General features: G+C 43.1%; 1 protein-coding gene across 6 annotated transcripts in view; it reads right to left on the bottom strand.

Annotated features, from left to right (window-relative positions):
* Window positions 1–14,082, bottom strand: part of TTLL10 (tubulin tyrosine ligase like 10) — a 144,547-nt gene that overhangs the window by 93,587 nt on the left and 36,878 nt on the right. For 5 of the 6 annotated variants that reach the window (XM_068240752.1, XM_068240747.1, XM_068240750.1 and 2 more), the window contains one exon: window positions 12,169–12,584. In XM_068240752.1, coding sequence (XP_068096853.1) covers window positions 12,169–12,508 — 340 coding nt within the window. In that variant the 5' untranslated portion in view covers window positions 12,509–12,584. Of the gene's footprint in view, window positions 1–5,370; window positions 5,546–12,168; window positions 12,585–14,082 lie in introns of those variants that run through there. The other variant, XM_068240753.1, reaches the window with a different exon arrangement.

Below are 14,082 nucleotides of genomic sequence, written 5' to 3'. Positions count from 1 at the left end.
GTATTTTATCATATATATCAGTGGGAACATTAGAGAAAACACCTACCCTGCTCTCTGTTTCATTCTTCACTGTTCAGCTTGCGTCTTATCAGCCCTGATAAAATCCCCGACTGAGCATTCAGTCTGGCTTTGCTCAGGAATCATTATAGCTGAGACTGTCTCCTCTGATGTCTTTTCAAGCCCAAGCCTGCCCCCTTCTGGCTCTGCTATAATGACTCAGCTATAATGATTCCTGAGCAAAGCCAGACTGAATGCTCAGTCGGGGATTTTATCAGGGCTGATAAGAAGCAAGCTAAACAGTGAAGAATGAAACAGAGAGCAGGGTAGGTGTTTTCTCTAATGCTCCCACTGATATATGGTAAATACATGAGGGTGCTTCGTCTCTGGTTCACTTTAAGACTTTTGAGTTATAATTGTGCTGTTCTACTTTGACTGTGTTGTTGGATGAATATACCATGTGGGAACATGTAGATTGTGAAAAACAACAGATAAATGACTAAACCCTGGGGCACACTGTATTTAAGTGATACAGGGATTAACAGGAATGGTCAAAAGGAGACCTAACCTGTTCTGCAAGCCAAGAAGAATCTGAGCCACTGGAGAACTAAGCCATCAATACTATCACAGTACTCCTGCAACCTGTAAACAAGATTTCATAGTCAGCTGTATCAAAAACTAACAATAGCTTCAGCAGTATAAAGATGGAACACTTCTCCGTTCTCCCTATCTTTTTCCATGAGCAGATCATTACAGACCAAATTAAGAACTATTTCACACTTGTTGTGTTTCCTGAAGCCAGATTGTACAGGGTCAAAGATTGTGTTTCCTAAAACTTTGGCTTCAAGTTGGAGATATACAGCCTTTTCAATAACTTTCCCTTGGAATGGGAGGTTGGACACAGCTCTGTAGTTTAGCATCTGGGTAAAGAAGGCTTTTTCAGACGTGGCCTAAAGTGATGTAAGGTTAATCTTTTGTCCATTAAAATACCTCTAATATTGAAAGCACAATAGAGACACAACTGCATGTACATGTCCAAGAGACACAAGCTTGGAGATGCATTAAATATCCAACATATCAGCTCTTACAAATCAGATTAACAGTTAAATACCTCTACTGAGAGTTTAAAGTAACAGTGGAAATGGAATAAGGGAGAGATGAAGGGTAGAAACATGTAATAAGAGAAAAAATATTGCCCATAGTGAATCGTGCAGGGTCTTATGTGAAGTAAATGCACACTAAAGCCTGGTACACACTTTCAAGTTTGATGGGCCAATCACTGACCAATTTTACCACCTCCATGAGGTATGAGAATTTAACTACACAGTTTTCACTGTGAGCATTACTATAAAGGACTGTGTCCAGCACATCCAGCATACAGAAACAATCTTCACTAGCAGTAATCCTGTGAGTAAAATGTGTTCAGAATGATAGAAATAGCTGCAAATGTGTGTAAATAACATCAGCTGCAGCTCTGTGTATTCCTTTCTCTCTCTCTCTCTCTCTCTCTCTCTCTCTCTCTATCTCTCTCTCTTCTCTCTCTCTCTCTCTCTCTCTCTCTCTCTGACTCGCAGTGTAAAGTAAACAGTTTACAGCCAGGAAGATCTGATTCTGAATAGGGGGGGGGGGGCATCCAAGAACAGGAATAAAGTAAGCCTCCTCCTCTTTGGATCAGTCTCTGTATTTTAAAATCCCTCAGCTGTTCTCATGTGATCTGTGAAAAAGCAGTGTGTGTGTGTGGGCAGTGCAGAAACAAACAGTAAATGATTCCTCTGTGAATAGTGACAGAGAAGTGTAACCTAGCTACATGGTATGGCTCTAGCATTGATGCGGACACAAATTGTTACATACAGCTGGTAAAGAAGGCATTTTTTCTCACAGGCTGTGATGAGAGAACTATAAAACGCTTTCTAGTGTTGTCTAGCTTTGTCTAGTCTAGTCTAGGGTTTCTAGTCTTTTTGGCTAAAAGCTCTATAGGTATGTGGGGTTTTTAGAAGAACAGTTTCTTTGAGAGTTGTTCTTTAAGATTCCCTTTGGATGAAATAACCAATAGTTTCTGCCAGAAAACTAAAGTGTGTATAAGCATACCCAATCTCATAGGCCTCCTCTACAGAGATCCTCCAGTAAGTAACTCTTATCCAGCTCCTATAATTCTGCAAGGACTTTAAAGGAAGTCCCCCCTTCCTTCCCAGCCTATATGCCTAACCCCAGACTGACTCATTTACCATGCCAGTAATAAAGGTAATACTGTATGTTCCTTGCTACTGCACCTTTATAGACCTTTTGCGTGACTGTAACCTGTTCCCTACCAGATGCCTAACCCTAACCTTTCACTTAGTTTAACACTACCCTATACCCTTTACTTAATTCATAACCTAACTTATCTCTTAGTCTATGGTTTCAGCAAACCTAAATCATTACTTTCTAACTATTTTTGGACAAACTGTCTCTCTGAAGGCAGTCTGTAAATATAAGTATTTAGGGTCTACAATTTATTATTATTTATTTATTTATTTATTTATTGTACTTATAAAGCGCCAACATATTCCGCAGCGCTGGACTATATTTAAAGCTCTGTATACACACTTTTGACTGCCAGTGCCATCTTTTAAAATGAATGGCAAACTACGCGCAGGCCACAAATCTTTCAAAAAAATTGTCACAAGGACAGTAAAAGACAGCAATTATCAGCCATGTAGACCGATCCTTGAGGATCGTTTTGGACAAAAATTGGTGTTAGTCGATTGTACCAAATGATGACAAGTGAACACTCCATTCACACTTCTCCCATGTACTAAATTCCTAACTTCCGGGGCCTCATTTTCACACTTCTGCTAACAATTAAAATGGTGGACCTTTGTTTTGTTGTCATTTAATTCAGTTGTGCTCTGAAGTTGTTCATTTGTCCCAAACCGTCAAGGATCACTCAGTGACTGAGTGTGTGCACGGAGATTAATACTGCCATCTGATCCAATTGATATAGGTCCACTTACAGTCACTATCTCCTCTCTCCATGCACTTGACCAGACAATGTCTGCTCATATGCTGATCTGATATTATAAATGCCAAATTGTGCCTTGCATTACTAGCAACAATGTAAAGTCTGTACATGTCTAAGGACTCTTTGCTACTACCAGCATTTCGCAATCTGATCGCTAGTGGATCACAAAACGCTAGGTACAGTTATAACTGCTGGAAACCACAGCAAACATTTCCATCAGTGCGATCCGTTTGCGGTGCGATCTCCTCCTGAGCGCAATCATCATCCTGCTGCGATTTAGATGCAATTAAACTCCTATACTATCAGCTCAATCATGGAAGAGCAAATTAGGGGAAAATGCTATAGCAGCTCAATTGCGTTCTCGTTTCTACGTGGAAAAGAGCTTATATGGCTACCTTCATTAAACAAATTCCCTAATCTACTGCTACAAAAAGTAAACATTCTGTGTAAGCTGCCCTTATATATGTTACGGCCAGAACCCGAAGTTTGGCCAGAACTAGAAGTGGCCGGCCACTTCGGGTTCTGGCCGGCCAATGTGCGAACTGGCCGCTGCGCTGCGGCCAATGTGAGAAATGCAACAATTCCTGTAAGGTTAATGTTATGTTGTGGCCGCAGCGCAGCGGGCAAATGTATCACATCTTACTTTATTCAATGAAATTAAGCCGCCCGGCTTTTTCTCTGCCTCTCTCCTCCCCCCGCCTCTCTCTCCTTCTCTTATGGCCAGCCGGAGGGGACACGCGTGTCCCCGGGAGTCGTTCCTCGCGGCAGGAGAGCAGAGCGGGGAGGCTGCAGACATTGCTTCTGCCAGCACCCGCTCTGCAAGAACGGCAGGATTCCCCTGCCGCGACGAACGACTCTGGAGGGGACACGCGTGTCCCCGCCCGGCTGCCCATAGGAGAGCGAGAGAGGCGGGGGGAGGAGGAGAGAGAGGCGGGGGGAAGGAGAGAGAGGCAGAGAAAAAGCCGGGCGGCTTAATTTCATTGAATAAACTAAGATGTGATACATTTGCCTGCTGCGCTGCGGCCACAACATAACATTAACCTTACAGGAATTGTTGCATTTCTCACATTGGCCGCAGCGCAGCGGCCAGTTCGCACATTGGCCGGCCAGAACCCGAAGTGGCCGGCCACTTCTAGTTCTGGCCAAACTTCGGGTTCTGGCCGTAACATATACCGTATACAGCAAAAGAAATATTTAAAATCAAAACCTAGAAAACTACATTAAGTGACAGACCTGTGAAGCCACCAGTGGACAATCTTGTGAAAATATAACTGGTTAAAAATAGATATGTAGGGCACAGCAAAGCTAGCAGCAGTGGTCTCTGGGATGACTCACCTTGCCGCATAATGAGGAAGAGCTAGGCTCTTAGTTTTAATCAGTGGACTTAGAAATAACAAGCTATACTTGCAGTAAAGCTGATTATCCTGCTTCTTTTCCTGGCTTTCTTCTTTAAACACTTCTCTGTATGGTGATGGCCTGATTAAAGTCTCTGCATTTTTTAATAAGTCCCTCAGCTCAGGGCAATAGCATGCATTTTAACCATTCCACAGCATGATTTCCCAGTGCCAAGGGGTTCATGTAGAAAGCCCAGACCTTGCAAACAGAACTGCCTTCATGCATGATCCTGTGGATGATCAATTAAAGACTGAAAACCTGGAACCAGCCGTTACCTGGAGCAACAACTGACAAAGGAGATTTCTGATGTTATCCTAATACAGGCTATAAAATAGACACTAACACCTAACTTAATGTCATAAACATGCATCTTCATTTGTATAATTCAGTTCAAAACCTCATGCATATGTAGCAGTATACACAACAAAGACCATAAGCAAACTGTATCCATAGTAACCATTTTACTGTAGAGCAAGTATACAGCGAAGCTAATTGATCAAGGATGCTAACTAGTTGCACCAGATAGCTGGATAACTTTTTCTGTAATTTTTTTTCACTTGTCCTAATAAATCATAGTGTGTGCTTTTGGTTGTTATTATGTGTATACCTAAGAACTTTAAAATGACACCAAAAGTCTATGAGGTGAGACTACGGCACAAATCATGAATTGTGCTGGCATATTTATATACTAAAAATCATGAATGCATTGTGATCCCTTTGCGGTTTTACAGTGTGATTGTTTTGGCGCTTGCATTTGGGATTTTCTCTAGCTGCTTGGAACACAAGGAGAGCTGCAGAAGAATTGCAGCATGCAAGATGTTGCGACTGCACAAAATCAGATCGAAATCCAATCACAGTAGTATAATAGGGTTCCTGCAAATTTCATCATTTTGAAGATGTCCTTGCGTTTTGCAATTTGCATGCAGAAATGGATCACAAAGCGCAGAAAATTACACATAGTGTGAAACAGCCCTTACCAAGCTGTCACCACCTTTAGTCATGTGACGTTGGTGGCAGGATTAGTGGGCAATACTCTGATCTTGTATAACTCTTCTACTGAGAGAGATCAACCTGTAATCCAGGGCCTTATGTGTGGAGAATAGGTCTGTTGTCCACAGCAACCATTTACATTTCTAAAGCAGCACTTAAAAATGACAGTTGAAAACAGGACACACAATTCAAAGGAACTAGCAGTCATTTTCATGTATTCTGAGGAAGGCAAAAGTAGGGCACACATGTGCACAGTCTTTCCTTGTTCTGATTAGAGATGGCCCGAACCTCCGATTTTCGGATCGCGAACCGGTTCGCGAACTTCCACAAAAAGTTTGGTTCGCAGGAACTTTTGCGAACTGCAATAGACTTCAATGTGGAGGTGAACGTTGAAAACTAGAAACATTTATGCTGGCCACAAAAGTGATGGAAAAGATGTTTCAAGGTGTCTAACACCTGAGTTTTTTCAGTGACTACAAGAAGGGAATTTTTTTTTCAAAAAGACCTTATAGTTTTTGAGAAAATTGATTTTAAAAATCTCCTTCTGACCCTGGGAAAATTAAATGCCTGCCAACTTTAGCAGTTAATAGCAAAGCCCCTTTAAAAGCTAGAAAGACCAAAATTGCTGGGAATGTTAAGTAGAATAGTGGGAACAAGAGGAAACATTTTTTTTCAAAAAGACCTTATACTTTTTGAGAAAATCGATTTTAAAGTTTCAAAGAACAAAGAGTCGATTCATTAAAAAAAATAACTGATTCATTAAAAAGAACCGGATGATTCATGAACCGTTAGTATAGCTTAGAATGCGTCCTGTGCAGAACGTACTGTATAGCTGCCGGCTCCTGCTGTCTCTCCCCACCTGCCTTCACCTGTCACCCTCACCTAGGCTGGCACCCGGTGCACCCATGCAGCTATACGTCCTGCACAGGACGCATTCTAAGCTATACTAATGGTTCATGAATCATCCGGTTCTTTTTAATGAATTGGTTCTTTTTTTAATGAATCGACTCTTGTTTCTTTGAAACTTTAAAATCGATTTTCTCAAAAAGTACAAGGTCTTTTTGAAAAAAAATGTCTACCTCTTGTAGTCACTGTCCTCCTCTACATACCCTGCAAAGTTGGTGTTTTTACTATGTAAGGGGACTTTGCTAGTAACCGCTAAAGTCGTCGGGCATTAAAGTCTATGGGCGAACCAAACTTTTTTGGAAAAATGTTCCTGATTCACTGCTAATGCGAACCACTGAAGTTCGCCAGGAACCGTTCACCAGCGAAACATTCGGGCCATCTCTAGTCCTGAATCCTGATTTGCATTCTTAAATTTGTGACAGGTGGCAACATTTTTAGTGCGGTCAAAGTGCATCACTGCAGAATGTTTGTTTTGGGTTGCAAAGTGAGCAGAAACACCTGGTCTCCCAGAATGCATTGGGAGGAAAAGGCTCCGTGCCATCATAGCCTAGGCTTAACATCACTGGGAGGCCAGGGCTATTTCCGAATGTACAGCAATATATAGCTATAGGAAGTGTTTCTGATGCTGAAATCAGGATAAATAATGTATAGTTGAGTTTCCTGAATAATTTAGTACATTTTTCAATATTTTGTTGCAGTGCCTATTTAAAGGGGGCTATCCAATTTCACCATAATTAACCCTTTCAGCTGGGTTATCTTCATACAACTGGAGAACAGCTGATATTTTCCCATTAATCAAGGATAGAATAAATACATGACAGAAAATAAGTGCAAATGTATACATGATGCAGTCCAATAGCAAAATAAATATAGGACTTTGGAGTGTCTAGAATGTAAGGGGATTTGCTATTAAAAAAAAAAAGCAGAAAACGCCCTAGGTGTGAACAGGCCTAAGTGTGGTTAAGATGTAGAATATCTTTCCACAGAGAGTAGCTATGGCAGATTTTGCTCTTGCATGTAAAAGGGTCTTGGATGCCTTCCTCACTCTGAAGGGCATCCCCAGCTATGGTTACTAGATTACCACGGCAGTTTCTAGCCTTTTTGTCACTCCAGGCAAGAAGTGCAACTGTGCAACCATGTGCCCTATAAGGTGGATGCATAATACAGGAAGTCCCCGAGATACAAACAACCTGCCAATTTTGTTGCATTTCATTGCACACCCCCTTCCTGCACTCCCCCCAGTCCAGTCTGTAAATTCAGAGTATAATGAAGCAGAAGCTGTGCTCTCACCTCTCCGCCGGAGTCCAGTGCTGGGCTTCTGTCTGTCTGCTTACTGCTTGGCCTAATGCCCGGCATCTCCTACTGCATGTAGCGTGATTGCAGGCAACTAAAGGGAGCAGGAGACAGACAAAATGGTCACATAGACACAGCACTGGACTCTGACAGGAAGGTAAGAGCACAGTTTCTGCTGCACTAAAGGGGTGTGGTTTTGTTCAGGGGCAGGGCTCAATCCAGGGGCATGGTGTGTCCTCGCCCCCCCAGGACCAATGGAACTCCATGCAACGGCCTGGAATACCTTTGCTTAAAAACAATTCTGTAGGTGACAAAAGGTGATACCTTAATCCAGTCAAGATTTTTACCCTTGTGACTTTTCTTTCCTCTGGACTGATGAACAGTGAGGCTCAGGAGTTCAAATTTAATGTACACTTCTGGGTTTTTTTAACCTAGATAATTATGCAACTAAAATTTCCAAAAGTGAACATCCACTGAAGACCAATTAAATAAATCATTCACAAATAGAAAGCCTATAGTATATTTGTAAATCTGCTGAGAAAGAGTGAGTCACCAGGACACTAAAGAATAATGCCACCAAGAGGCAGGCATACATGCAAAAAGGGCATCTGGAGAAAAAGGGCACCCAGTAACACGGATAGTAAAACTTTGGTATTAAATACCGATATTTTACCATACATTTTAGGCCAAACCTAACCCTACTCTCACACAGAACCCTCCCGCCTGACGCCTAACCCTAACTGCCCCCCATTCCTAAAACCAAGACCCCACCCCACCCACACACACTACCTGCCTAATGCCTAAAACTAACCCCCCCACCCGCACTCACTACCTGCCTAATGCCTAAAACTAAACTAACCCCCCTCCACCTGCACACACACTCCCTGCCTAAATTGCTAAAACTAACCCTCCCCCACCCCCACACACACACACTGCACACTCCCTGCCTAATGCTAAAACTAACCCCCACCCCCCACCACACACACACACCTGCACACACTCCCTGCCTTAAGCCTAAAACTAACCCCCACCCCACACACACACTGCACTGCTAAGCCTAGAACGAACCCCCCACCCGCACACACTCCCTGCCTAATGCCTAAAACTAACCCCCCACCCCCCCACACACACACACACCTGCACACACCCCTGCCTAATGCCTAAAACTACCCCCCACCCCCACACACACACACACCTGCACACACTCCCTGCCTAATGCCTAAAACTAACCCCCCCACCCCCACCCCCCCACACACACACACACCTGCACACACTCCCTGCCTAATGCCTAAAACTAAACCCCCACCCACACACACACTACCTGCCTAAGGCCTAGAACGAACCCCCCACCCGCACACACTCCCTGCCTAATGCCTAAAACTAACCCCCCACCCCCCACACACACACACACCTGCACACACTCCCTGCCTAATGCCTAAAACTAACCCCCCCACCCCCCCCCGCACACACACACACCTGCACACACTCCCTGCCTAATGCCTAAAACTAACCCCCCCACCCCACCCCCCCCACACACACACACACCTGCACACACTCCCTGCCTAATGCCTAAAACTAAACCCCCACCCACACACACACTACCTGCCTAAGGCCTAGAACGAACCCTCCACCCGCACACACTACCTGCCTAATGCCTAAAACTAAACTAATCCCTCCCCCCACCTGCACACACTCCCTGCCTAATGCCTAAAACTACCCCCCCCCCCCCCACACACACACACCTGCACACACTCCCTTCCTAAGGCCTAAAACTAACCCCCCACCCGCACACACTACCTGCCTAATGCCTATAACTAAACCCAAACCCACACACACACTACCTACCTAATGCCTAAAACTACCCCACCCACACATACTTCCTAATCCCTAAAATTAACCCCTCCCACCCACACAAACTACCTACCGAGTGTCTAAAACCACCCCCACCCCCCCCATTCACACACACTATCTACCTAGTGCCTAAAACTAACCCCCCCCCCCCCCACCGCACACTCTATCTACCTAATTCCTAAAATTAACCCCCATTCTACAACACCACCTCCAGCAGCCGTGGTTTAGAGCGATGATTGCTCTGCACAAAAAAAGTTAAAAAAAAATACATTAACTATCGCCACAGATTAGCAGCATTTGGGCGCCCGCAATGCCCGATATATATCAGCGCCCGCTATAGAATGGGGCCCAAATTTCCGCTTTGACACCCGAAGAAGCGTACGTTAAAAAAGGGCGTCGGGAAAAAAGGGCACAGGGTTTTAAACGATAAGCATGTATAACGTTTAAAAAAAAATTGTGCTATATTTCGTTTAAAAAACAATGTTTTATAAAGTTATAAATCATTAAATAATGTGTATGAAATCGGCAATTGTAAAAACGTTATTCTTCCCTGTTTAAAAAGTAAAATGTATAATAACGTTTTATAAAAGATTAATAAGAATTTTACTAAAACTATACCTAACCCTACTCTCACACAGAACCCTCCCTGTACCTATCCCTAACCCCTAGACCCCCCTGGTGGTGCCTAAACCTAAGACCCCCCTGGTGGTGCCTAACCCTAAGACCCCCCAGGTGGTGCCTAACCCTAAGACCCCCCAGGTGGTGCCTAACCCTAAGACCTCCCAGGTGGTGCCTAACCCTAAGACCCCCCTGGTGGTGCCTAAACCTAAGACCCCCCTGGTGGTGCCTAAACCTAAGACCCCCCTGTGATAAGCATTAATAACGTTTTAAAAAAATATTGTGCTGTTTTTCGTTTAAAAATAATGTTTTAAAAAATATTGTACTGTTTTCCATTTAAAAATAATGTTTAAAAAAATTATAAATCACTAAATAATGTGTAATCATGAGAAGCAGTTATAAAACATTCAAAGTCTCCGGGCGCCGCTTGTAAAACGTTATTTTTCTCCGGCGCTCCCTTTTTTCCTGTTGGGCGCCCATTAAACGATATTTATTATGGGAGTGAATGGCGGCGCCCTTTTTGTCCACCTGCCTCATGCGCCCAAATTTCCTGCCTCCCCCGAAGAACGCTATTTTGTATTGCCCCCTATTAATTTGAGTTTTGCCAAAAATGTTTGAGGGCCTCGGCCCTTGAGGACTGGAGATCTACATCACTGTCTGCTTTAGAGGAAAGTCTCCACTTGAGTTTGATAATTTTTTATGCTTTCCAAAGACTTTTAAAGCTAATATAAATCCATAAATTACCATGTCAAGAGAACCTAAAATAAAACTTGTAGGAAGAAAAACAGACAATCATTCGCTGCCACGGGCCTCTGTTCTGAAGAAACTTCAGTTAGGGGTGTACGTATGTGTACGCTGCCAGTGAGCTTGGCGCTGGTTGAGAGGAATGATAGCTCACCCTGCTGCCGCTCAAATCCCCGCCGGCTTAAAATACTATTCCCCTCCGAGGTAGGTGTAATTCGGGCTCCGGGGATCACCAAACCCCAACTTCAGAATCACAGGTATTCTGGCTATCCCAGCCTGCATGGGGGACAAGGGGTTAAAGCAGCTCGAGAGGGGGACCCCACATCATTTTTTTTTTATTTCACAGACTGAACATATAAAAAAAACCTTTAAAAGTCATTTATATACATGTTAATACATTATCTATAATTTTAGCGCAGTGATTTTGCTATAGGATGCTATTGTTTCCCTCTAACTTTAAAATGGATTTTCTCAAAAACTATAAGATCTTTTTGAAAAGAAAAAAAAGTTTTCTTCTTGTACCGACTGTCCTCCCACACATACCCTGCAAATTTGGCGTTTCTAGAATGTAAGGAGGCTTTGCTATTAACCGCTAAAATTGGCAGCCAGGGAAACATTTCCCACACACTGCACTATAATTTTAAAATCAATTTTCTCAAAAACTATAAGGTCTTTTTGAAAAAAAAAATGTTTCCTCTTGTTCCCACTGTTCTTCATAATATACCCTGCAAATGTGGTGTTTCTAGCATGTACAGATGCTTTGCTATTAACTGTTAAAGCAGTCACAGGTAATCACGGATTTCAACTTGTGATTCCGGATGTAATGTGTAATTCCGACTCGAAACCGCATTCGAATTCGGAACTTTGATTCTATCCATAATCACAATCATGGCCGATCCGGAAATGGGTGGAGCCGTGATCGGAATCACTCGAATCTGGGATCGAGGGTATCCCAGCAACACTGTCATTCTGCTGAGGTGGAAGAAAAGTCAAGAGGTGGCAGCTGGGTCCCATGACACCCACTATGCCCCAGGCACCTGTCTTAGTTGCCTTATGGATGATCCTGCTCTTCCATTAATAATACCATTTTAGAACTGATTTTCCGATGCGATAATTATGATCAGAAGGAAAGGATTGATTGGGCCCATAAATGGGATAAAAAATGGATGGATGAAAGGATTGATAAATCGATTGTTTGTTGTTGATTGGCACCATCAACACTATCCAGTCTGAAGATTGATCTCTCGCTAAATTGTATAGTTAATATGTACCTTTAATATCCTAAATCAATTCTGCAACTTTTTTAATAACATTTGCTGCACTGAGTCCCCATACATTGCAGTGTTTGTGTTAAATATTGTGGGCTATTTCACCTCTGGATATCCTGGGCAGAACCTGTGAGTCTCCTCCAGCCTGACGCCTCTTTTTCCTCCTTGCTGTAGGAGTTTTCTGTGAAGTAGTTGCCATCTTCACCAGCCTTCTCTGATTAGAAGCTTCTTCTGGGACTTTGCTTTGAGAAAGGTCATTTTCCAGCCACGCTGCTCCATCTCCCCGGCTTTGTTGAGCTGTTCCATTCCCATCAGAATGCTTTGTTTGCATTTGCCTTTTAAGTTGGCTGACTCCCTCTGACTCTGAAGCCTGGTTTGATGTGCTGCACAGGCCTTGCTGTGAATCTGTTTCCCTTGTTTCATCTGAACTGCTTTTTAATTGCATCTTGAGAAGAGGCACGGCTGTGTCAGCAGAGAGCCCAGGTCATGTTACTGTAGGTAAAAATGAGCTCCAGTATTATCTGCGGAGGGAAAAAAATTAACAGAGGTTAGCAAAAGACAAGGTTACGGCAATCAAATACGTGTCATTAAATACATTCAAAAGAGACAGAGGGAATATGGTAGCTGCTATCTTTAACTTGTTATTTAAAGAAATAGTCATTTAGGCGTAGCTTAAAGGGAACCTTACCGGTAACTGTCCTTAAAAAAAAAAAGTTTCACTTACCTGGGGCTTCCCCATCCCCAAGCCCCCTGCAGCCGTCCTGTACCACATGTCTCCTTGTACATGTTACAGTCGTGAAGCGTCAGCGAGTCCTGCGCAGGCACAGTACGAGGTTTCTCTTAGGCCTTTTGCACACTACATGCAATTTGATTTTTTATACGATCTGATTTTTGATTCCGATTAAAAAAAATACTGCATGCTGCTACGCTTTTTAATCAGAATAAAAAATTGGATTGTATTTAAAAAATGGAATAGCATGTAGTGTTCAAGAGGCCTAACTGCGCCTGCGCAGGACGCGATTGACGACGGGAACGCATACAAGGAGACGCGTGGACGGGGCCGACTCTAAGAATGAAACTAGTTGGCAGGTAAGTGAAACTTTTTTTAAGGACAGTAAAGCGGATCCGAGATGAAAAATCTTATCTAAAGTTTAGATAGTTTACACAGCATATCTAGCTGCAAACAGCTTCAAAAGTTTATGATTATTTATTCCTGAGATACAATGAGGGCAGCCATGTTCTGTTTGTCACATTGTCACAGGCTGAGGGTTGGAGCAAGCTATCAGTTTGCCTGTGTGTAAATTTAATCCTCTCTCCTCCTTCCTCCTCCCCTCTGCCTCAGAAATCAATGGCTAGTAACCTCCTCCTTCTGCCCAGACTGAGCTCCTCTCTTGCTACAGTGCCTACGCACAAAAGGAGCTGTGGGCGAAGCTTGTTTAGTTTATAGGGAATTGGAGTATTAAAGCAAAACAAAACAAGTATTTGGCTTGAGGAATGCCCTATAAACTATGTGCAACGAACAAAATTATGCAATGAGTAAAACTTTATCTCGGATCCACTTTAAGGTTCCCTTTAAAGGGGAACTGAAGAGAGAGGTATATGGAGGCTGTCATGTTTATTTCCTTTTAATCAATACCAGTTACCTGGCAGCCCTGCTGGTCTATTTCTCTACACTAGTATCTGATTAAAACCAGAAACAAGCATGCAGCTAGTCTTGTCAGATCAGACTTATAAGTCTGAACCACTGAAACACCTGATCTGCTGCATGCTTGTTCAGGGGCTATAGCTAATAGTATTAGAGGCAGAGGATCAGCAGGGCTGCCAGGCAACTGGTATTGTCTTAAAGGAAATAAACAGGACAGCCTCCATATACCTCTCTCTTCAGTTCCCCTTTAAGTGAAATAAAATAACAACAAATAGATACCTTCAAACCTCGTACACCCCACCATTTGGACTGGGGCCCACTATGAAGCACAAATCGCTTTTGCGATTTTACTACAAAAAAACAGAGCTTTCCAG

Source organism: Hyperolius riggenbachi, chromosome 6 (genome assembly GCF_040937935.1).
Source record: "Hyperolius riggenbachi isolate aHypRig1 chromosome 6, aHypRig1.pri, whole genome shotgun sequence".
NCBI classification, from domain to species: domain Eukaryota; kingdom Metazoa; phylum Chordata; class Amphibia; order Anura; family Hyperoliidae; genus Hyperolius; species Hyperolius riggenbachi.
This window is presented reverse-complemented; position numbering and strand designations above follow the sequence as displayed.